Source organism: Brienomyrus brachyistius, chromosome 9, assembly GCF_023856365.1.
Source record: "Brienomyrus brachyistius isolate T26 chromosome 9, BBRACH_0.4, whole genome shotgun sequence".
Taxonomy (NCBI): Eukaryota; Metazoa; Chordata; class Actinopteri; order Osteoglossiformes; family Mormyridae; genus Brienomyrus; species Brienomyrus brachyistius.
Window position 1 is genome coordinate 20,594,744 of NC_064541.1, and position 24,749 is coordinate 20,619,492.

The window sequence follows — 24,749 nt, forward strand, 5'->3', positions numbered from 1 at the left end:
GTGAGGCCAACAAATACTTCATTTGTCAGAAAAAAAACCTCGAGCCGCAAACATTTGTGACAGTGTAGGAGTTCCATTATAGTCTGCAGAATTAGGCATTCAAAGGGCTTACCACACAAAGAGCCAGGTTCCCTGCCTGCCTGCCTGTCTGCCTGTGTATCTGCCTGCCTGCCTGCCTGCCTGTGTATCTGCCTGCCTGCCTGCCTGTGTGTCTGCCTGCCTGCCTGCCTGCTTGCCTGCGTGCCTGCCTGCCTCACTGCCTGCGTGCCTGCCTGCCTCACTGCCTGTCTGCGTGTGTGCCTGCGTGTGTGCCTGCATGCCAGTCTGCGTGCGTGCCTGCCTGTGTGCCTGCCTGCCTGCGTGCATGCCTGTCTGCGTGCCTGCCTGCATGCCTGTCTGGGTGCGTGCCTGTGTGCATGCGTGCCTGCCTGCCTCACTGCCTGAGTGCGTGCCTGCCTGCCTCACTGCCTGCGTGCATGCCTGCCTGCCTGTGTGCCTGCCTGCCTGCGTGCGTGCCTGTCTTCGTGCGTGCCTGCCTGCGTGCGTGCCTGCATGCGTGCGTGCGTGCCTGTCTGCATGTGTGCCTGCGTGCCTGTCTGCCTGCGTGCCTGCCTGCCTGCGTGCCTGCCTGCCTGCGTGCCATCCATGAGAAATGCCTGAGTTTGTTTGTAGACTCATATGAATTGAATTGTTCTCTCTTATTATGGTCAGTGGAGAAAAGGAGACCTCTGGCAGGAGATGCCTTACTTTGAGTACTTACCATATAAATACCCACACTGCCACAGCGCCCATCTAAAAGTCGTGATTACATCCAACTGCTTCATTCCAGAGCTTCCCTGCTCAACTTCCATTGGGTTTAACAGGGAATAATTAGGCTGTTTATGTTATATGTGGGGGCGGCATGGTGGTTTCCTGGGCACCGGTACGCATGTCACTCTTAGCGAGTTCATCGCTACACAGGCAGCTATCAGCTGCTTCGGTCTCCTTTTGCTTTCATGAAGTTTAAATGAGTCACCTGCTTCCTCCAAACAAGCTTTACAAATAAGTTGATCCTCCCCCATATTAAACCAGGGCTGTTCAAATCAGGGTCCTTAAAGGCCGAGCCCTGCTGATTTCCCAGCCTTACTTTACCCATGAAGCAGGTGTGAAGCCTCTGTGGCCAATCAGAATCAGTAACTATTAAGCTAACTATCTGGGAGACAACAGATAGCATGGCCTGGATTTGGAATCAAGTGCCAGATTTGAAGAGCCTTGTATCAAACCATCAAACTCAGTTACAAGAGCAGAAGGCCATGTGTTACTCGATTATGATTATGATTATGATTACGGTTGTGATTATGATTATGATTACGGTTGTGATTACGATTATGATTATGATTATTTCTGGACGTGTTATTATTTTGTCTTTTGTTGTTTGATTACAGCCGGGACTATGTTGACAAAAGGGAGGAGGTCAGACAAGCCCGTGAGGAGAGGCAGGTGCATTTTTCTATCTATTACACTCCACATTCAATTATTTCAGTTGGTACAGCAAAGTGAAAATTGTCAGCATACATTCAGATGTGGGCACGCTGTTCAGTTTTTGCATCGTTGTTCATGGCTACAGATTCAGCATGGCCCCCGCGCTAAATTAATTTGGTTAATTAAATATGTACTCTCCCGATTTCACATATACATAAGTAGGTTAAAAAAACTGTGAGCTTATGAATGCATGTGCTATGAATCAAAAGATGCCAATTGTCAACCCATACCTGCAGCTCACAGCTGTTTTCCTGGAACAGATAACAGGTGCTGGGTCTTTTAAGGCAATGGAATGGAAGTTCTTGATAATTTATGGTTCTGACAGTTTTTCGGCGTCTGTAGCATATGAAGACATTCAGCATAAACATGACAAGGTGTGTAATTGGCTTTGCAAGTGAACGCGGATAAGGATAGATTTTTTGTGCATGATCTAAAATACCTCTATGTTATTGTGAGTTTCTCTTTATCTTATTGAGAGAATACCTTGTCTGTGATCTTATAATATTTCAGTGGGGTTTTATAATATTTCAGCTTGCAATTAGCTTCTAAAGTAAATTTCCAAAATGAACACCTGAAATGGGACGATATGCCTGACGAGAGACATACTTCGTATCCGACCTGGTTTCAAGTTTATGTACCAGAGCGCAAATGCAAGAAACAGAAAACTGCAGCTACCTTTTCGGACACAAAGTTTTTATTAATCCTTTGGCCTTTAAAATCTGTGCTGGAGTTTGAGGTTCACTGGGATTTGGGCTACGCCACTTGTGGGGGTGAACAGAAAAGCAGGATGAACCACCATTTCAGTGGGGTGGCACCGGCTTAAACGTCAAAAACACTGGGTGGAGTTTGTGGAGAAGGAACAAAAAGGGCATCAGTTGTTCGTTATAATTGTGAGATGTTAGGAGATCGGTTGAGGGTAACTATCTGATGTAGATGATGGCGGTCCGTGGTGTAGATGGCACAGTGTGAAGCGTTATGGCCGATTTTCTTATAATCTGCTCCTCAGGACCTCCAGCTGCTCCACATTTTTGCCTCCTCCCAGCTCCCAATACGGATATAAATCAGAACATCAAGCGATGAACAATAGCATAATAATAATAACATGGCGGTGAAATTAATATCTACTAAGGTGTTTCCTAACAAGGATACTCTTCAGGTTTATATTGTCAGATAATTAAGCAGGCGATCCATCTTTTATCCTCCTTCTGCCCGTGTGAGGCGTTCTGTGTCTCCTAAGCGAGCCTTAGCTTCCAGCTAGAGAACCGTCTCCTGCCTCTGCAGGTACAAGCAGGTGGAGAAGCTGGCAGCAGCGGAGTACGAGAAGGAACGTCAGCAGACGCCCCCCCGGGGCCGCAGCGAGCTCACCCTGTCACTGAGTCCACGCCGCCCCAGCCCCAGCTCGGCGTCCATCTGTGCGACCCTGTCATCCGTGGAGCCCCGGCTGGAAGTCGCGGCACGCTCGCCCTCAGCCTCCTCAGTGCCCTCAGCGCCCTCAGCCTCCTCAGCGCCCTCAGCCTCCTCAGCGCCCTCAGCCTCCTCAGCGCCTTCAGCGCGCTCGCCCTCAGGTCAAGGTGTGCATCGAGCGTTCATTTTCTGTCATAGCATTATGACTGCCCTCCCAAGCTGTCGAGGGTCAGATGTGCTATAAATTATCCATGAGGGTTTTCTCAATTGTTCAAGAAGTTTAAACCTTAACAAAAATAATGCTCAATCATGGGCTTAGGAACCAGAAGGAATGGGGGGGTGGCCCCCTAGTACTTAATTTAGCTTCAGTCACCCCCCCCCCAAAAAACAAAATACAGACCTTTGAATTTAAGGTAAGTTATGCATCGCCCTCCCCCCGACATTATCAACCTCTCTCCTCTGCCATTATGCCCAATCATTCATTGTGACATTCTTTCAGACACTATCCTCTGCATTAATTAAATACACTTATGTTTTTTTTGCATGCACTTGGTTCCTCGTTACAGAATAAATATTACTCATGTGATTAGTCTTTTATAAATGCAGACCTTACGCCAAGCCTGTCAGCCAGGCTTCTCAGATATGATGTTTCACTCCTCTGTGTCGCGACGTCCAACTTCCAGTTCAGCATATTTCATATTTTTGTCGTACTGTTTCCACTAAAGATGTCTGGATATAACAACCTCTTTAAGTAAAGGGACAGTTGCAGCAAGACCCTTTTAGCTGAAGGATGTCAGATATGCGTTTTTCTTTAAATGGACTGAAGTTTTTTGTAAATCTGCAGGATGTACTGAGATGCTTTAAAATTCAGTAGGGTTGGGCTGTGCCTTATAAAACACTCTTTCCTCTCTTCCTCTTCCTCTGTCTTCATCTCTGGTACGGTAGTTAGGGAAAATGCTGAAAGCTTTACTCATCCTGTTTGTTCTCTTTGGGCCCTTCATACACCTTTGTAACTCATACGTTTGACTTGGGTTAGCAGAAGGTTCCGGTCTAAGACAGAAATGAAAACCTATGGCCGTGTCATTGAGGGAGACAGGAGTGTGTTAGAGATCGCTTCACCCGTCATCCTGCCACTCACGCACGCCGGTTTGGTCATTAGCACTGTGTGAGTGCCGTCGGCAGGAAAGGGTCACACCACATTTCACGGCAGTGTTTGCCATCGTCATTCATCCGCACAGCAGCACAGAAGCAGATGCCTGCACAAGACATGAGCTTTACCCTTTTCCAGCATGACAGACAATCTGTGAGGAGTCATAATGAAAGTATTGAGTAGTCTAAGGGAAAAAAACACACATAAATAGATAAACATGAGTGTTTGCTTTGGCTTGTCTCAGGGCAAAGCCTAGTAATTTGATGACAACGTGGAAAATTTCAGGATCTGGATGTGTGACAGAGGAAAGCCACCTCCCTGATCCATCCCTGACTGCTGAGCTAGTCAGGCGGCAGTTAGTGTGCACTTTCCACCCAAAATCTGAGGCTTAATGCAGCCAGCATCCCCAAACTTCTCTGATCTCCTCCACTGAAGAATAAGTGGGAGAAGGACAGGGTGCCCCTCTGGACTGCAGAAACCGACGAAATAAGTTCACAAGATGTGTGCACGTTTTCCCAGGGAGACATTTCCGTCAAGCATTGCAGGACATCGTAATTACAGGCTTAGCTTTCAGAAGAGAAGATCCATTGCTACTATAAAATATGATAATTAAAAAGTTATAATAATCACCTGAATGATCAGTTGCATGGAAAGTGTACAAGAAGTGGTTATACTTTCGTTTAATCATTTAAAAAATTCTGATGTTCTTTCTTAGTCCGCGATGGACACCATGCATTAAACCACGAGTCCATAACTGGTGCGGAACCTGAGGCAGAGGTGGCAGGATCTTCTTCGGAGTCGGTGGAGGAGGAGGTACCAGACAAAAGTGATGTCGGGTGGAAGGTGAAGCAGAAAGTACAAGAGGGAAAGCCGTTGGTGAAGAAAGAGGAGGAAGAAAGAGATGAGGAAGACGAGAGGTGCGTACGAGCGATGGAGCCGAGTGCGGAGGTAGAGGGGGGGCAAGAGCAGGGAGCAGAGCAGGACAGCGAGGACGCCTCCCCTTTGAGCGAGAAGGAGAGGCAGAACGAGGACCTCAATGAGAAGGACAACTGCTCAGCGTCCAGCATCTCATCAGCCAGCAGCACTTTGGAGAGGGAGGAGCGGGAGGAGAAACCCACCAGTGACACGGAAACAGGTGGGGGGGCTGCTCCGTCCTGCGGGGGTCACTGGTGTGGAGACTGATCTCTCGTTCATTGCAAATGAAGTCAACATCGCAGGTAGCCTTTAGCTGAGGGCTAGTTATGGCTTTTGTGATTTAATGAGGATTTAAATTACACTCATTCATAATTATAGTTTATGTATTTATGTATTTTTTGAATTTATATATTTCTTTAATGCATATGAATTATTGATGAAAGTTAAATAATAATTTTCTATGATATGAACTTAATTTTATGTGTTTCTTTGCAATTCCAGAGACGTGGTCACAGTGCATTAAGGATGCAGACGTGAATGAACAATGTAGTAAGATCCTCAATAGCAAACTCTTTATGTCGGACATGCTTTATTCCCAAAACAAACCTGCTATGGAGAATGAGGAGAAGGACGGTGAAAAGGGCCGAGAACGGAAGGTGTGTGAAGGTCAGGACCCGTCCGTGACAAGCCTGGCCAGCAGGATCTCTACGCTGGAGGCCAACCGGCAAGCTTCCGAGGAGAACGTGAAGAAGATGGATGTGGAGCATCTGGACAACCAGGGCAGTGTCCGGGCTGTGGCTGAGAAGTTTGGCGATTTGGTGAAGGGGCTGGTGTCCCCACCAGAACCTGAGGTACCGGAGAAACAGCCAGCGCACCCAGACCGGACTATACACTCCGCTTCACCGCTTCCTGCTAAGAAGGAGTCCGATTACATCTGGGACCAGCTGATGGCAAGTCCGCGAGAGCTCCGCATCAAAGACATGGATTTCACCGATCTGGTGGAGGAGGACGACCTGGACATCCTGGATGTGGGTAACATGGGGTCTGCTGACCTGAGAGACTCGGTTCCACCCCCACCCCCACCTCCCTGTCTCAACTCCTTGCCGCCCCCACCTCCCTTGTTGGGGTGTCCTCCACCACCTCCAGTCCCGGGCATGATGCCTCCACCCCCACCCTTTTCTTCATCAGTGCCACCCCCACAGCTCCACCTCAGATCCCTGCAGCTGGGCCTGGGTGAGCCCCCCGCATTTGTAAAGAAAAAGAAGACTATCCGCTTATTCTGGAATGAGGTCCGACCTGTGGATTGGCAGCACCGCAAGCACTCACTGTGGTCCAAATTGGACCCCGTCAAGGTTGACACGTCTAAACTGGAGCACCTCTTTGAATCTAAGTCCAAGGAACTACCTGTCACCAAGGTAAGGATATACGGATTTAAAAATCAGCCTGTTAGGATCACACCGGTCCTCTAATGAAATTTAGCAGCAGTGAAATTTGATTATTGGTGAATTTTCTTTTATTGATCTCTTTGGAGATGTTTGCATTGAGTGGCTGAGAATTACAGCTGATGGGTTAATGTGCAACCACTCTGCAAAAATAATATGGGAACAGGATTTATTTGGTCAGTGAGCATTAGTGCCACCTAGTGGTCTATGCTTTTTATTGGGGCGGTTGAGTGGGCCCTAAAATAAGCGCTTGCCAGTCCGAAATATGTTTATTTTTTTGGGATCGGTTTGCTTGCATGGAGTGGTTTGTTTTTCGTTGAAGAAAGCTAACCCTAAGCCAGCTGTTAGCATGATTAGAATGAAAAGCGCTGATAACATTAATTACTGTGGCCTGTTTAATCTCAGGCATTATATCCACAAACAACTGTAAACCATGGAATGCGTTCTGTCGGTTTTTAAATAATTGTTCTGTTGTTTTGGACATAATAGCATTCAGCTAAAAGGCTGGATTTCAGGGGACTACGTCCACGAACATTCTGTGTGCATTGTATCACTCCTGACAATATTTAACCAATCTGAGCCAAATTTATCTCCCGCTCTATACAAATGCAGAAAGTTATAAACATGCGATATGAAATGTAGGTCAAGTCCATCCCACATCAGAAAATGTAAGTGTGATGGAAATGAAAACGTATGGATTACAGATAAGACTGTGTGCCTTGGCTTAAAAGCGCTTTTAGTCACTCAGAAACTGTGTATAAATCAGTGAAAACATATTAATTTCATGGAACCCGCACAGGTCCAGTTCACATTTGTCTTTTCAGTTTTGATATTTAGTGCCATGATTCTTTGGAGAACGAAGGTCAGCACATGACCTGCTAACACCTACGTGGGGTTTATATACTGTAGGCTGATAGATATTTTTCTTTCTTGCATACACTGTGTGGTATATTTCAGCTTTTGAAATAAAGGTTTGTTGTATTCGGATGCTTGACATTCTCCATAAATGCTAATTATTCTAACAGGACTAAAAACTTAAAACTAAAAAGCAGATTGTAATTATCGTACATATCATAGCGTATGTCACACCTCATTCTTCCTTTGTCTGCGTAAATTAGCGCGCAGTTCGTCTTTAGAGATGGTGAATTGCTCAGGAAAAAGGGAAACGTTTTGAAACATCTGGTGAAGTAATACATTAACATCCGTATGGAAATTATTTTCAAGTCCATTACTCACTCATGTAGTCGTGCTCATGACAATGCGCCAATGCGGATAACCAGTACCATGCGATGACATATCAGCAATATTGTTAACGAAATAGACAGGGCCACGAAATGGCTGTAGTGTGGAAGCACTTCGGAAAACATGGTGAACTGCAAGCACCGTTCTCTGCTGAAATAGCAAGAGGAGGTACAAATCAAGTTCATGTTACACAAGTAATCTGATTAAATCTGGTCCGCTGATCCATTGATTACCACAGAGACTAAAAAAAAACAGTGATCAGCACTGCAGTTTAGCAGCAGAGTAGCGGGAGGAAACCCCACAACAACACGAGGAGACCACCCTGTACCGGGGACATGCAGCAGACATGGGCCCTGGTCCCAGAGGTGTGAGGCAACAGTGCTAACCACTGCACCACCATGCCGCGCCCCTCACCCTAACCACTGCACCACCATGCCGCCCCCCTCACCCTAACCACTGCACCACCATGCCGCCCCCCTCACCCTAACCACTGCACCACCATGCCGTCCCCCTCACCCTAACCACTGCACCACCATGCCGCCCCCCTCACCCTAACCACTGCACCGCCATGCCGCCCCCCTCACCCTAACCACTGCACCACCATGCCGTCCCCCTCACCCTAACCACTGCACCGCCATGCCGCCCCCTCATCCTAACCACTGCACCCCCTCATCCTAACCACTGCACCACAATGCCGCCCCCCTCACCCTAACCACTGCACCGCCATGCCGCCCCCCTCACCCTAACCACTGCACCGCCATGCCGCCCCCCTCACCCTAACCACTGCACCGCCATGCCGCCCCCCTCACCCTAACCACTGCACCGCCATGCCGCCCCCCTCACCCTAACCACTGCACCGCCATGCCGCACCCCTCACCCTAACCACTGCACCGCCATGCCGCCCCCCTCACCCTAACCACTGCACCGCCATGCCGCCCCCCTCACCCTAACCACTGCACCGCCATGCCGCCCCCCTCACCCTAACCACTGCACCGCCATGCCGCCCCCCTCACCCTAACCACTGCACCCCCTCATCCTAACCACTGCACCACAATGCCGCCCCCCTCACCCTAACCACTGCACCGCCATGCCGCCCCCCTCACCCTAACCACTGCACCGCCATGCCGCCCCCTCATCCTAACCACTGCACCGCCATGCCGCCCCCTCACCCTAACCACTGCACCGCCATGCCGCCCCCCTCACCCTAACCACTGCACCACCATGCCGCCCCCCTCACCCTAAGCACTGCACCGCCATGCCGCCCCCCCCTCACCCTAAGCACTGCACCGCCATGCCGCCCCCCCTCACCCTAACCACTGCACCGCCATGCCGCCCCCCTCACCCTAACCACTGCACCACCATGCCGCCCCCCCTCACCCTAAGCACTGCACCGCCATGCCGCCCTCCTCACCCTAACCACTGCACCGCCATGCTGCCTCCTCACCTTAACCACTGCACCGCCATGCCGCCCCCCTCACCCTAACCACTGCACCGCCATGCCGCCCCCCTCACCCTAACCACTGCACCGCCATGCCGCCCCCCTCACCCTAACCACTGCACCGCCATGCCGCCCCCCTCACCCTAACCACTGCACCGCAATGCCGCCCTCCTCACCCTAACCACTGCACCGCCATGCCGCCCCCCTCACCCTAACCACTGCACCACAATGCCGCCCCCCTCACCCTAACCACTGCACCACAATGCCGCCCCCCTCACCCTAACCACTGCACCGCCATGCCGCCCCCCTCACCCTAACCACTGCACCACAATGCCGCCCCCCTCACCCTAACCACTGCACCACAATGCCGCCCCCCTCACCCTAACCACTGCACCGCCATGCCGCCCCCCTCACCCTAACCACTGCACCGCCATGCCGCCCCCCTCACCCTAACCACTGCACCGCCATGCCGCCCCCCCTCACCCTAACCACTGCACCGCCATGCCGCCCCCCTCACCCTAACCACTGCACCACCATGCCACCCCTGTGTCACTCGGGGTGTGACACATCATCCACTGCCTTCCACGTTGTCATGTTTTAAAACAGCTCAGCCCCATGGGTGAAGGAGCAAGCCTGCATCTGCTCGGGGAGTCACCCAGACTCCATTCATGTGTGTGCAGCCTAAAGCACCATGGGAAGGACAAGTCACCCTGGCAACCGTGTGCGGTTCAAGGGAAAATGTATCTTTACCACTCAGCTGCTGGGAGTTTTAAGGATACATGTAATCTGTCCTTGTCTGCAAATACTTCATACAAAATGAATATAACACATCTTATAGGGGGGTGGCTCTCTAGCTCAGCCGGTAACATTTCAGCTGGCATCCCGTACAGGGTGTCCTCTGCCACGTGTGCTGTGATTTCTGGGATGGGCTCCAGGTCTCCTCTGCACCGTGGGCAGGATAAGCGATTGTGGGAGATGGTTGTAAATTGTATCGAGAAGCATAATATTTATGTTTTGGGATTCTGATAGACAGAAAGCATGCACGCATACTGGAGTCCAGCTGTTCAGCTATGGTGGAAAACGCTGCTTTTTAATGCAAAACACGGAGACCTCTACGATTTGCCCGCCATTCCAAAGCAGCCGCTGTCGGTTTTGACCAGCTCTCAATCCCAGAATGCACTACGTTCCCGCTTCTGAAAGGTGACCATGCAGTTTCTCAGGTGCCTGTTGGTATCCGGGTGGGAGCGTTTATGGTAATTACAGTTTTTAGTGAGACAGGAGGGCTTCTGACATGGACCACATCAAAAGCAGGATTCTCCACCTGTGTTTCTCTATGGGTATGTCTGACTTAGCCCTCGAAAATTCCGTCGTCGCTAAGCTATGTGATTAATTAAACAGTATGAAACATAGTCTGCATCCATTTGCTTTGTGATCTTTGCAAGATGTAGGATTGTGGAGCATCAAAGCTTCCTGGGGGGTAAATAAATTAAGGAAATAAACCAGAGGTGGTGAGCATCTGTCTGTGGGTGCAAGTGACAATAGTCATGGGGGGGTGTCTGTAGACCAGACGACCGTCACACCATATAAAGTACGCCTCCTAGCCAGCACACAGCATCTTCACTGTTCAGCCTTGCTCCTCCAGAATATGAGGTGGGTCTGTTTCAGCTTTGACATTCTGTGTTTGGCTCAGGTGGACTGAGAGAAGACACTTTCCAAACAAACACAACTTCACTGGCCGCACATAAACAGTGTATTTTTGTGTGTTTATCTGAAAATAGTTTGCAGAGAAGAGAGACACAGGAAGTTGTTTGCTTTTCAGGCTTTTGTTTTGTTCTTCGGTTATTGTTCTTTTTACTCCGTTGTGTTATACGTTTGTTTAGTCTGCGACGGGGTCGTTTCTGGCCCCTTTTCTCATTTTTGTCTGTCTGCTGTTATTGTTTCATTATTGCCGCTATGATGCTCTGTAGCTTAATGTTGAGTCACGTGGGGGTGGATCTCAGTCCTTAGGGGGGAGGTTTTTTTTGACAGGATCCCTATGACTGATATTCGTCCTGAAACCCCACACATGCACATACACACATACACACACACACACTCACATACAAACACATATACACACACTCACATATAAATACACACACATACAAATACACACACACTCACATACACACATACACACATATACACACACACTCACATATAAACACAAACATACACACATACAAATACACACACATACAAATACACACACACACACACACACACACACATACAAATACACACACACACACACACACACACATACAAATACACACACACACTCACATATAAACACAAACATACACACATACAAATACACACACACACACACAGACACACACACACACTCACATACACACACACACACACAGACACACACACACACTCCTAATAAACCTTGCAGCTGGATCTTCCTCTTTTCCAGCTCACAACTTAACAAACTCACAGGACGTTTTTGACACGTCTCTCTATTTTTTATATTTTTAATGGTTCCAGTTCAACCCCCAATTCACCCCCCCCCCCCCCACAGTTCCCTGTTTTTTGTTCCCTCACCTGCACCCCCCCCCCCACTCCACAATTCCTTCACGCCTAGCAGTTTGAATGTCTCTGCCCTAGACGGCCCCAGTTCTCAGTGCTGTTTGCCCCCCTCGCTGATTATGAGGGCCCCCCCGCTGATGAGATTCCCCCCAGCCGTTCACTGCGTGTCCTGTCTCCAGTGGCCGATTCTCACCCAGGGCTGCAATAGCTCTCCATGCCCACTTGACCCCATTTCTCACGACCCCAGAAATCGGCGGCGGACGGCAAGCGTCAGGAGATCATTGTCTTGGACTCAAAGCGGAGCAATGCCATCAACATCGGGCTCACCGTGCTGCCCCCCCCACGCACCATCAAGACGGCCATCCTGAACTTCGACGAGTATGCTTTGAACAAGGAGGGCATTGAGGTGAGGGCCCCGTGTGGCATCTCTGGGGGGCCACTTCAGCATTCCTCCTAACATAGTCCATTGAGAAGAAGTGTGCTTGAACCCATTCAGGCTGTTTTTATGGTGATTCATTGTGTGATGAACACGTCAGTCATGATACCTAGAGTGTAGTTTATCCTTCTGAAAAAAGTACCATCTCAATGGAGCATCTCGGAGCATTTGTTATATTTACAGTTGAGCATTGAGCAGCCAAAACCATTTATAAGGATGTTTTATATTCATAATTATGTCAGTCCAAGATTAATAACTTTCTAAGGGGAGATACCTGACTCCTTAACACCACATTTCACAGTTATACCAGTGCAAAAGGCAAAATAAATCATATCATGTTTTATTATAGACTTAAATCAGCACATGGTTTCTGATTACCCAGTGCTTTTTGTGCTCTGTGCTCTCTCTCTCTAAATGGGATCTCGCCCATCCTGGCCCAGTCCTCTAAACGCTCCCTTCCCCCAGCTTCCCCACCTTCCCCACACAGCGGAGCCATCACACAAGGCCGGGACAGTATAAACAACACGCTGGCCTTGATCGCTTCACCTTTAATTTTCTATCACAGATGTGCTGAGATCATTTTTATTTAACCGTTTAGATCATTGAAATTCCAAGCTGCACTTTATTTCCTAATGTCTTAGATTTGTTTTTGCTGATTAATTTGATCCACCTTGCAGCTTGTAACAGCTGATTACCTGTGAGGTCGGACTTTGTACAGACAGATGTCAGATTTCCTGCTCTCCCCTTCTCCTTGTTCCATGTGCACATTACCTCCCTCCCTCTCTCTCTCCTCCATGTAGAAAATTCTGACCATGATCCCCACAGAGGAGGAGAAGCAGAAGATCCAGGAGGCCCAGCTGGCCAACCCGGAGGTCCCGCTGGGCAGCGCTGAGCAGTTCCTCCTCACCCTGTCCTCCATCAGCGAGCTCTCCGCCCGCCTGCAGCTCTGGGCCTTCAAGATGGACTACGAGGTCATGGAGAAGGTGGGAGTCTCCCGAAATGTGCTCCCTATCCGCAGTCCCTCTCACACACGCACTGTCGTTGTCATGGAACACTGGAAACTGGAAACTTCCATAGGGAAATTGACTTCATCAAACAGTAGGTTGAGTGTCCTGTGGGGGGGCGAGATGAAGGGGGCCGAACTGAAGGAGCTTGTGTGTTCTCCTGCCAGGATGGACCCCTCACATTCTTAGAAATTTTCATTTAAAATGGCTAAATATTTATTCTTAAAATCCCTGGCAGGAGCCACTACTAAGAGCATGATTACTCCGGGATGCAGACTCCTGAGAGGCGTATTTTAGTAGTTTACAGGGAATAACACTCTGTAATTAGAGCCATATTTATTTGCTCTTTAATATAGCAATGATCACTGAAGCCAGAACTTTACCTCAAAGAGAGCAGCTGCAGCACACCTGTCACACAGTGCTTATCCCACACAGAGAGTCCTCGTCCTCCCTCACCCCCCCCTGCCGTCCACCCCATCCCACAGGAAGTAGCTGAGCCACTGCAGGACCTGAAGGAAGGGATGGATCAACTGGAGAAGAACAAGACACTGCGACACATCCTGTCCACACTGCTGGCCATCGGGAACTTCCTCAACGGAACCAACGTGGGTGACAAGGGTGGGGTGGGGTGGATGGGGGGGTGAGGGAGGCTGGGCTAGGCGGGAGGCGCAGAAGGCCGGGTCAGGGCAGGGAGGCGCAGAAGGAGGCCAGCTGCCGAGGTTAGCAGGCTGCTTTGAGTGACATAACGAGCTCATTAGCAGCAGAGAGGTTACATCTGAAGACTGGGTCGTGCTCCATCCATCTTTATTACCCTTATCCAGTATGGGGGCGCAGACTGGATTGAATTGTGTGTTTAATTTCAGAATGGAGTGAGTGAGGCAGCCGGCAGAAGAGACCTTGGCAAAGTGGGTGGGAAGATTTGTGTTATAACAAGTGGGACTTTGTCATTCCATCTATGCGGGGGGGTGAAGCTTCACAGGATAACGCTCCCCCAGAACCAAGGCATAAACTACAAACATGTGTGCGGCATGACCCCCCCCCGCCATGTAGTATAATGTGTATTTTAAGTATAATCAACACAGAGAATTACAGAGCAGAAAAATTATTGAGTGTGTGACTAAATTAACTGTAAATCGTAATGGCAAAAAGTAGAAATAAAATTCAATTAACAATAAATAATACAGTGGCTGGTGCCACTGGGGGAGGGAACCAAGTCCTTTCAGAAGGGGGGGCAGAAGAGAGTTGGGGGGAGAAGCTGTCCCAGCGTCTGGCAGATTCATTTCTTGTGTTTTTCCTCAATTTTTTTGCTTCGGTGTTTATCTTCAGGCGAAGGGCTTTGAGCTGAGCTACCTAGAGAAGGTCCCGGAAGTGAAGGACACAGTGCACAAGCAGTCCCTGCTGCATCACGCCTGCGCCATCGTGGCAGAGAACTTCCCCGACAGCTCCGACCTCTACTCCGAGATCGGGGCCATCACGCGGTCAGCAAAGGTGCGACACGCCGCATAACCGGGGAAGCAGGCCGACGCCTGGCATTACAGTCTCCTTTTTATAATGCATGTAACTCACTATCAGCCACTGGAATCACTGTGTTTATTATTTAATTCATTTTGTTTGCCGTAAGTTTTGGAGTCACATTCCTCTAACCCTGTTCTTCTCATTGAATATATTTAGTTCGCGATTTTAATCATCACAAGGTTTTTCAGGAATTAGTTAGTTGCTTTGTCGCAGTATTCACTGTATACCTAAACAGCAGTGTAATTAGAAATTGTGGTCACATATTAATGGTAATGCTTTCCATTTACCGATATGATAAATGGAGATTAACCCGATTATCCACAGGAATCTACTTCTACATTCTCTGCATAAAACTGCATTCCTTTGGCGTAATATATTTTAGTTCGTTTACCGTGCAGAGCCTGTTTCTGCTCCACATACTGACAGCCTCATCCATTAACAGTAATACTTTTTAAAGTATATCTATCAAGCTTTATTGCTCTTTACCAGATTTCCCAATCCGGACCTCAGGGACCCACAGTCGGTCCATGTTTTTACTCCCTCTGAGCTTTCTACCAGATTGTTCACATTTGTGTTCCCTCTCAGCTCGTAAGGAAACACCTTAGTAGATATTAATTTGACAGTCGTGTTATTATTGTTGTGGAATTGTTCATTGATTGGTGTTCTGTTTCATGTCCCTGCCGGCAGCTGGGAGGGAGCAAAAATGTGGACTGTCTGGGTCTCCAAGGACTGGATTGGGAAACACTGCTCTTTACAGTCCTCCCCAGTTGTCCCCCCAGCCACATCCTTTGCAGCACTATATTAGACTTGGCAACCTGCACTGTGCTTCCCATACTGCTGCGGATTCTCCCTGCTGCGTTACGCTCCCCTGACGCGCTGCTGATAGCTTCTTAGAAGGTGCTGATGTAACAGCCAGAGGAATTCCAGGCAGACTGACCTCGCTGCCTCCATCCAAGAATGCTGGTCCTGCTTAATCGTGGTTGACTGGTGATAGAACCCAGGCTCAAACCAGGTTTGACCTACAGACCCCCCCCCCCCGCACGAGGGACGGTCACTCTCCCAAGCTGAGCTCCTTGGGTCGTGCACGCATTGGATGTTCTTCCATACTGTCACATGGCAGTGTGAGTTTGACCACTGAGGATGTGTTTTCCTTTTCTTCAGGTGGACTTTGACCAGCTGCAGGAGAGCCTCGTTCAGATGGAGAGGCGGTGCAAGGCATCATGGGACCACCTGAAACTTATCACTAAGCATGAGATGAAGCCAGCACTGAAACAGAAGATGTCGGAGTTCCTTAAGGACTGCGGCGAGAGAATAATCATCTTGAAAATTGTACATCGTAGAATAATCAACCGGTATGCTTTAGATTTCACGGTTCTTCCATAATCATACTGATAAATATCACGGTATCTGTGAAAGCTGAAGAGCATCCTTGCTGTTTTTATGTGGCTGTTCATGTCATTTCTGCGCGCAGGTTCCACACGTTCTTGCTGTTCCTGGGCTACCCTGCCTATGCAGTGCGCGAGGTGAGCGTTCACCGCTTCAGCAAGACCGTGAGCGAGTTCGCCCTCGAGTACCGAACCACACGGGACCGCGTGCTGCAGCAGAAGCAGAAGAGGGCCAGCCACCGGGAGAGGAACAAGACCCGGGGCAAGATGATCACGGAAGTGAGTCTCAACCCTCAGACACATTGGTGGCCATTCGATCTGGGCCCTGAGGACAATGATGTGTACAGGGATGGGACCGCAGGCGCATTGAAAGCTGAAAGCTGATTGGCTCTTTGAGTGCCCCCTTCCCTGTCGCTCACTGATTCAGAACATTTCATTGGCTAATGATGCTCCCCACCTGAAAAAATCCGAGAATCATCCCTAATGGTGAAAACACTCTTGCTCATTTACTAGTCCTGCTGCAGATTTGGGTGAGATTGTGAGTCCAGGCATGTCTGGCTAAACCTTACGCCCTCGTCACAGCACTCTCGCTGAGAGCGCATCGCTTGATTCTCGCCGCAGGTTCGCTGGGAAGGATGCTGCATTATTTATACACCTCAGACTCACGGTCTATGTTGACGCCTCGCTTTGTCTACCTCACGCAGCATTTCCATTCTCATGACCTTGCAGCGAATAAACATCCTTCAGTCACAGTCCACAATCCAGTGGCCCTGCATTTCCATTCCTGGTCTCCTTACACAAAGTGAAATGGGAGCGGATCACGAAGCGGCTGTTGGGGTCAGTCGCCGTGGGGACGCGGATGTGACCCCCCGACACACATGGTGTTACTCAGCACACAGCTCATATTTGTTTTGCCGCTGCTTTTGGGGGGATTTTTTTCTCTATTTGAAGCAGGAACTGGTTCAGTTTTTCTGGGGGGAGAGAAACCCATAAAGGAAACCCATAAAGACCCCAAAAATAAGCAGGACAGAAGAACAGAGTGTAAATCTCTGGGCTGTAAGTCTCATGACTTCATCTTCCTTGGCTTTAGTTGTCTATTTGTCGCAGTGAGACTGATGAGTTGGATGTTTGGTCTATAAAAACGATGCAACTATCCAACTAGGGCATGAGTTCTAATTATTTGACCCCCCCCCATGTGTTAAACATGGGCTCATGGGCCTAACTCATCCACCACCTCGACTCATGGGGGGGGTGAGGAGAGGCCCCCTGGCCAAGGAAAGCGATTTGGCCCATCTGTGTCTGGCTTCTGAATCTTCAGCTCTTCTCCTGCTCCGCTGTGGGATTATTGTCAGGGTGGGGAGAGAGAATGAAGGAGGGAGTTATTCATGCACACGGCGACATAAATCTAAGTAGCGCTGACAACAACATGGTAACTTAGCAACAGCACTAACACCGTAGAATCACCAGGACACAGCTGATGACATAGCTGGTATATTCCTGCTTCTGAAGTACCTTTTAATTCATTATTACATTGCAGCTAAAGTATCTCCCTGTATCAGTGGTACCACAACAGAAATAGCTTGTTAGCTGAGCAGAATGAAGCATCAAATCGTTCACCTGACACTTTGTGACTCAGATGACTATAACTTTCTCCCCTGATTGCCAAGTGAATGCAGATGACAGAACCAACAGCAATCAGCCCCAACTCCTTACAGGAGTTACAAGGCCAGCTTGCTCCAAGGTCCTCCTGGGATGGAAGCTCCCTGCCGGATGATGGCTGAGTGGCTCAGCAGGCTGAGTCTCTGTGCCTGTGATCAGAGAATAGCTTGGTTGAGCCTGGGTCACGTGTCCGTGGGCCATTGAGCAAAGGCCTTGACCCCCAGGGGCAGATAAAATAAAGCAAATAAAGGATCTATTTTTAGCCTCTCCGTCAGAGCAGAGTGGCAGTCTTCACTCACGCACAATATGGACAAAAGTAGGTGGATGTCCCTTTTAATTAGAATAATATCCTAATTAAGGCATGCCTATTGCTAATACAGGTATGTAATTAAGCACATGCAATCTTTTGCAACAAACTTCAGCAGTAGATTGGGTGGTTGTGTGTGGGGGGGTAGTGACATTTCATTTGGCACCATCATTAGATGGCATCATTAGAGGCTATTATAGCAGCAATGGGCCAACTAGCTTCATAGCCCCTGGTTTTGGAGAGAGATGCTGGGCGAGCTGGTGCCTGGGTTGAGCCTGGGTCATGCTAGGTCATGCTCATGGCTGTGTGTAGAAGCTTGGAGAGGTGCTCTGAAGGGCAATATGCCATCGCAGCAGTGAGCTCTGTCCCTGCATCAGGCACCGCTTCCAGCTCTGCTCCAGCTCCACAATTAAAGTCCCTCCCCCAGCCAGCAGAGGGCGGCCTCCACACTGCAGCGTGTTTGGCTTGGCTGCCTGCTCTGACGGTACATGGGGACCCTAATTCAATCACTGTGTGAAATTCCAAACCTCTGGATGTCCCCACTTGCGGACCAACGAACTCTCTGAGACCTGACCCACCCTATATACATATAAAAGCAGGTTACAGCCTGTGAAATAAGTGCTTTGTGAAGTAGACAGTATATATGCAATATTGTTTGCCATCACTTCTTAACATCAAGCCAGGATCTGATACGAAGTTTTTATTTTTCTCAAATGCTCACCGTGTGCCTCCTTCGACTTTTTAATATCCTGTACAGTCCTCTTAAAGAAAACCAACAAACAGTCTGTAGAAACACGGAATTGTATTTGACTCACATTGAGGGACAGACATGTGGTTTGTTCTTTATTGTCTAGTACAGTGGGTGGGAAAGGAGGCTGGAGCTGGACTTGCTGGGGAGACGGTCTACTTTCCCTCCCCCATGTAGCCTTCTCTCTTTTTAATATTAACGCCTAACTATTTCGCAGACAATTTTATGCACAGCAACACACGGCTGAGGAGGCAGGGTCAGCCAGTCTCTGGATCAGTTACGGTCGAGGGTTTTGCTCAAGGGCCTCGTGGCGTGGCGATCAGTATGGTGACCTTCCTAACACGCCTCTTTTCATGTAGCACTCTGTTCCTCTTGTCCTTCACTCCTTATTCTTTGTCTTCTCTAGAGCGATGATGAAGAGGACACTGAGGTATGCGTGTGAGTTCGAGTGCACAGGACGACGTTTGATATGCATGCAGAGTGGTCTGGGTGTGTGTGCTGAGCAAATATATGATCCTGAATGCAAACTGAAGTTTTCTGTGGTAACTAACACGAAAATCCCCTCTATCCCCAAATGCTAAGCATGAGGTGCTGCGTTTGATTAAAAAAATACTCACAGCTGTATAAATTACGGGTGACTATAACTATCATGGAATTCGGAATATAAAGTCGTGAAGGGAAATATTGTGTCACTGCGTTCCATTATGACACTGGATAATGACACTGTTTGTCTGGACCTTTTGATGTGTTATGTTGTTTGTTTAAAAAGGAAATGTCATGAACTGTCCTTGAAATTCCTTGTGCCAGGAGTATAATATATCCAGTAGATGGCACCGTAGAGCCTTCAAATGATTATGCTTAGTGAGCACTGCATTGGAAGGTCTATAACGTGTAAATACTCAGTTATTTTTAACAGACAAAAGAAAATCCATTCTTTAAAACATGAGCACATAGTTTTTTTAGTCATGCACTAATTAGGCAGAAATGTCAGGGATACTGAACAGTTTAACAACCTAAGTCGTTTAATATTGTGATTAATCTTCTAGCCAGCAAGTGAGCTGGTCACTGATCAGTTTCTGTCTGTGCTTTCTGGCCTCTCCCCATGTGCAGGACGGTAAATTCTGCACGACCTCGGCAACTGCCCCCGAAACCCAGCCCCAGGGCCTTCAGTACGCCGAGGACGCGAAGGAGCACGAGCACATGAAGGCAGTACTGAAGAGCAGCCTGCAGGGCGGCGACTGCGAGGCGTCTCTCCTCCCGGGGCTCCGGACACGTACCCGAGCCTCCAGAGGTGAGTCCGTCGGACACACTGCTCACACGTTTGCTGACAGTCACCTCCTGCGCTGTGGTTATTCCTGCTGTCTTTAGATAGTCACATCTCCTCAAAAATCCATTATCTAAGGAGCAAGATGAATCACATTTTCTCAGAAACAACTTTTACCAAATCAACCTAAAACAAGAAAATGAGGCACCCTAACACCGCAAATAGAAACCTTTAAGGGTCCCCCCCCCCCCCCCCCCCCAGAAATCTTTACACAGCTGTCACTGAACAGTTTAATGTTTCTAATAGACTTACATGAATTGTTGGCAGCGAATGTGGACTGCTTTAATTTTCCTGTCATTCTTATCATACAATCCAATGGCACATGGTTAGTTCGAGCCTCATCTCCCTGTATTACAAGCATACGGTACATTATCAACAGTTTAATGTTCTATAGACCTAATCAGTGCTCTATCCTGTTGTACCTTTACCAGCACACAAAGCTCTTCTAATGAGACAGATAGATGAATTCATAAAACATCTTTTCATTCGTCAATTAGATGTCAAACCCTATCAGTAGACATAAGGGAATTGGGCAAATTCCATAAAAAAAAATCAAAAAGTGGAAATGCGCAGTTTTTATCAGACAGTGAAGATATATTTGGTATAATCAGGCTGTAATGAGCATCTTACTCCCACACTAAGATTATGAACACCCCCACCCCCCCAAACACCCCCGCCCCGCAGGCCGAATGGGCTCCTGGTCAGTTTCGAACGACGATAACCCAGTCGTCACGGAGGACGCGGCGGATGAGATCATGGAGCAAATCGTGAGGTCCGCCACGCAGGGCCCGAGCCAGCGCACGCAGCCCCGCGAGAGGAGGCGTTCCCGTGCCAACCGGAAATCGCGTAAGGGGGGGGGGGGGATGCATAGTACACAAGGCAGCCAATTAAGTCCTCCGATGTGCTCATTAGGGTTATCAGACATTGTCCAACTGCTGGTGGAAATTTGGCGAACGACGTGTCTAAGGCATTTTTTCCACTGACTGCAGCATTTATAGGGAGATTGATCCTATTAGCCGTTATTATCCCATAAGCTGCAGTAAGAGCGCAGTGTAATGATGTAACCGTCCTTTGTCTCTGCAGTGAGAAGGACACTGAAGGGGGGCCTGACTCCAGAGGAAGCACAAGCGCTGGGTCTCATCAGCAATTCGGAGATGCGGGTCTGAGGGGGAGGAGCAAGTACCTAATCATCCGGGGAAGGCCCACTCATTGGCCCTTTGCCCTACGCCCCGCCCCAACCTCCTGGAAGCCGCCTCCCCCCCCCCGCACCCCTGTCACCGCTCACTGCCTCTGAAGCTGAGGCCTTTTTAGCGAGCTGTGCCCCCCGGCCCCATTCCTTCAGGGGTGAAAAAGGAGACTGTGAAATCACTCTCTGGTTAAATGGGCTGAAATGAAGCTGTGAAACAGCCTATTAGAGATACGTCTTTATTTTTCTACTCACGTTATTTACTTTGCCGATTCCCCAGCGTCTGGGGGACGACTATAATTTCTCCCTGTAGCTGGATTGTTGTTGGAGTAACTGAGGTAATGTACTATTCTCAAGGGTACTAAGACACTCAGGTGGAAAGGCCAGTGTTCGAGCGAGTGGCACACACAAGGCCCATGCCGGAGGGCATGTCACCATATTGGGGTTTGTTAAGTTCCGTTAGGCTGGGTGTCAATAACTGAAGTGTTTACAGTATTTACCTGAGGTCATTCCTAGACGAGCACCGAGTCTGGAAATAAGGAACCGTTCTGTTGATTCTTGCTTGAACATTGAAAATAATACTTTAATCTGGGGAGCAAACACCCCCTGAGATGGTGTCTGTGGATCAGTCAGGTCAGCCCCCAGTGTGCTGGCTGTATGTTGTACTTCCCTGTTGTGTCTTCTAATGAGTGTAATAATATTTCACACCAAATCAAGTGCTTTATGTTAGTCCTGCCTGGGATATGAATCAGGAGGAAGCTCTCTGACCCCTAGCAACACAGAAGTCCACCCTGAACTTAAAGCACACCTGAGACCTGCATCTCAACTCTATTACAGTGTTTTCTTTTTTTCTAATAGAGAAATAGTTAGTATGTGTGCATATTACTGTTATGTTTTAAGGTGGAAGCTTATCTCCTCTTTCGGAAACTGTGAGAAAGGGCTATTTGCAGAAAAAAAGGTTGTTTGAAAAGGGATTTGTTAAGGAACAATTTTACATGGCAAGAGGGGCTCGGAAAGTCAGGCTGTTTTTGTTGACGCTTTTTACTACAGTTTTAGATGCAAAAGGTATGTTAGAAAGTGACAGGAATGTTAGAAAAGCACAACATGTAAGTGAAAGACTGTTTCAGACGTGAATCACGCGGCCTGTAGCTAATGTGTAGGTTATTCTGGGCGTGGAGAGTTCGCCCCCCCCCCCCCCCCCCCCGTGGTCAAATCCGCAGAGTATGACTGAGATTAAGGAGCTTTGTCTCATGAAAGCTGCACACGGGTGACATTCTGACTGAGATCCGTCACAGTGACGTGTAACGAAAACATGCACCTCCATGCGTTACGTGACACATAGCGGGCGTGTAACGAAAACATGCACCTCCATGCGTTACGTGACACATAGCGGCCGTGTAACGAAAACATGCACCTCCATGCGTTACGTGACACATAGCGGGCGTGTAACGAAAACATGCACCTCCATGCGTTACGTGACACATAGCGGCCGTGTAACGAAAACACTTCTGCGTGGAGAAAATGCTGAACAAAAAAAAAGGTTTCATCTGCTGTTCGTTATGTGGAATACGTTGTGTTTATTTTTTATTGAACTTTCTCATTGTCTGTTGTTTTTTTCCCATTTATTTTGTTTTGTTTAAATCTAAACAGGTATGGAGCTGAAACGTGGGTTTTACTACATGGGGGGGTTTCACTTTGAGCAAAGGCTTGAATTTGGTCACCTCATACTGCGTTGCCATGAAATACATGAGTGTATGAATGAAAACCAAGATGTTGCGGGAGATGGATTCATTTCTGATGGTACTCAAGCAGTGTCCTCCACCCTATACAAGTTATTAGGTGTTAGACATTTGATAGTGAACTTGGAGAACTGTGACCCAGACCCAGCTTGGATAGTGGGGGTGACGTCATCCTTGCTGACAAAGGACAAACTACCGCCGTCAAGCGGAGATCGAGAGGGTTTCTGAGCAGCCAGCTGAAAGGCTGCTCTCGGGCCCAAGAACGACCGGGAGGTTCATGCAGTCCTTAAGTATTCAAACATCAGGAAAGATTTTTTTAAAAACAGAAATGAACTGTGTCCATTGAAGGGCTTCAGACAAACGAGTGCCTTTCAGAGTGAACTTTCTGTATTTATTCAGTCGCATTTCAGGGAGAAACTCAAGCGGATGTAACGTCGCGTGACGAGACAGCTGCTGCTCTTACATTCAGTAGTTGAAACCCTGGAGTCAGATGCTGTCAGAGAAGCTGACCGCCCCCAAGTCATGTAACAGCCGTGACCATCTTCAATCCCCCCCACACCCTCAGTTATACGATACATTGTTACACCGCTGTAGTGTTTTGGTCAAGAAACAAAACCTCAAATTAGCCTTTTGACAAGAATAGTTCTGCCAAACATTTTGAATGATTATCACAAAGATTTGTTCACAACTTGGACCCGAACTACATTTCGACATGTAGCTTGATTCAAATGGCACTACGAGTCGTTCTTTCTGACTTGTTTGTTGAAAGTAAAAAAAATAACTGTAGTATGTACAATACAGCACCTTATCTACTGGTCGTAGCATGAGATTTCTATTGAAAATGATAGTATGGATATTAGAAAAAGTTGAATCTGTAAAGTTATAGAAAATATATAAAAACAAAAGGATACACACTGTACAAATATGTAAATGTTACAACGTTGTGTTTTTCTTGTTCATGTTTCTGTAGCATAGTGTATTATAGGCTAATTCAGTAGCAGTTTCATTCTGTGAATTGTAATTTAAGAAAAGCCTGCATGGTTAAACATGATTATCTACAGGGGCAAACCAGTGAAAAAGGGAAGGTCGTCGACGCGTGATGTCAGTGTTCAGTGAACATCTGCTTGGATTAAGTTCTTGCATCGCTTTCACTCCTCACAGACTTGAAGTGAACTTTAGAAAAATGTCAAGACTCACCGCCTACAGCTCCGGCGAAGCAGCAAAAATAAACGATTAAAAAAGGGAAGCTGATCTCAGCACACAGCAAGTCCGTGCCATGTCAAGGCGGCGCAGGGGGTGGGCGAGGATCCGACGTAACAGTCAGGCTGTTCTGCTTATATATGCACCACATAGCAGTATGTATACAATAAAAATCTCGCAATAAAAATCTGTAATAAACCAGTAAAATAGCCCCTTGTGTGTTCTGCATAATTATTAAATATCACCACATATGAAACCTCACATTCAGTGCACTGCAGCAATGGTTGGGAGATCCGGTCTCTAATTCATTTACTGATTATGTCATGAGATTATATGCATATTATTAGACATTATGGATTTTTTTTGCCTATATTTATCTCTTAAGTTTAACATTTTCATATGAAGCATTAGCCACAGGGTCTGCTGTGCGTTACCGTGACGATGACATCATAACCAGCTCATTCAGCTTCTCACTATTAATAACAAACTGGGCACCAATTCACAAATTGTGTGGAAAAATTAAAGTAAATCTGTGATCAAATTAGGGCTGTCAGATG

At 48.0% G+C, this 24,749-nt stretch overlaps 1 protein-coding gene across 2 annotated transcripts in view; it reads left to right on the plus strand.

Moving 5' to 3' along the window:
* Positions 1–24,403, plus strand: part of LOC125748779 (FH1/FH2 domain-containing protein 3-like) — a 136,299-nt gene extending 111,896 nt beyond the window's left edge. Inside the window, exons 13-26 of one of the 2 annotated variants that reach the window (XM_049025347.1) lie at positions 1,425–1,475; positions 2,803–3,092; positions 4,791–5,210; positions 5,492–6,405; positions 11,937–12,095; positions 12,926–13,108; positions 13,615–13,734; positions 14,456–14,617; positions 15,806–15,996; positions 16,116–16,308; positions 19,150–19,173; positions 19,854–20,034; positions 20,752–20,913; positions 21,151–24,403. In XM_049025347.1, the coding sequence (XP_048881304.1) occupies positions 1,425–1,475; positions 2,803–3,092; positions 4,791–5,210; positions 5,492–6,405; positions 11,937–12,095; positions 12,926–13,108; positions 13,615–13,734; positions 14,456–14,617; positions 15,806–15,996; positions 16,116–16,308; positions 19,150–19,173; positions 19,854–20,034; positions 20,752–20,913; positions 21,151–21,233 (3,133 nt within the window). In that variant the 3' untranslated portion in view covers positions 21,234–24,403. The remainder of the gene's footprint in view (positions 1–1,424; positions 1,476–2,802; positions 3,093–4,790; positions 5,211–5,491; positions 6,406–11,936; positions 12,096–12,925; positions 13,109–13,614; positions 13,735–14,455; positions 14,618–15,805; positions 15,997–16,115; positions 16,309–19,149; positions 19,174–19,853; positions 20,035–20,751; positions 20,914–21,150) is intronic. The other variant, XM_049025348.1, reaches the window with a different exon arrangement.
* Positions 24,404–24,749: the final 346 nt, after the last annotated feature.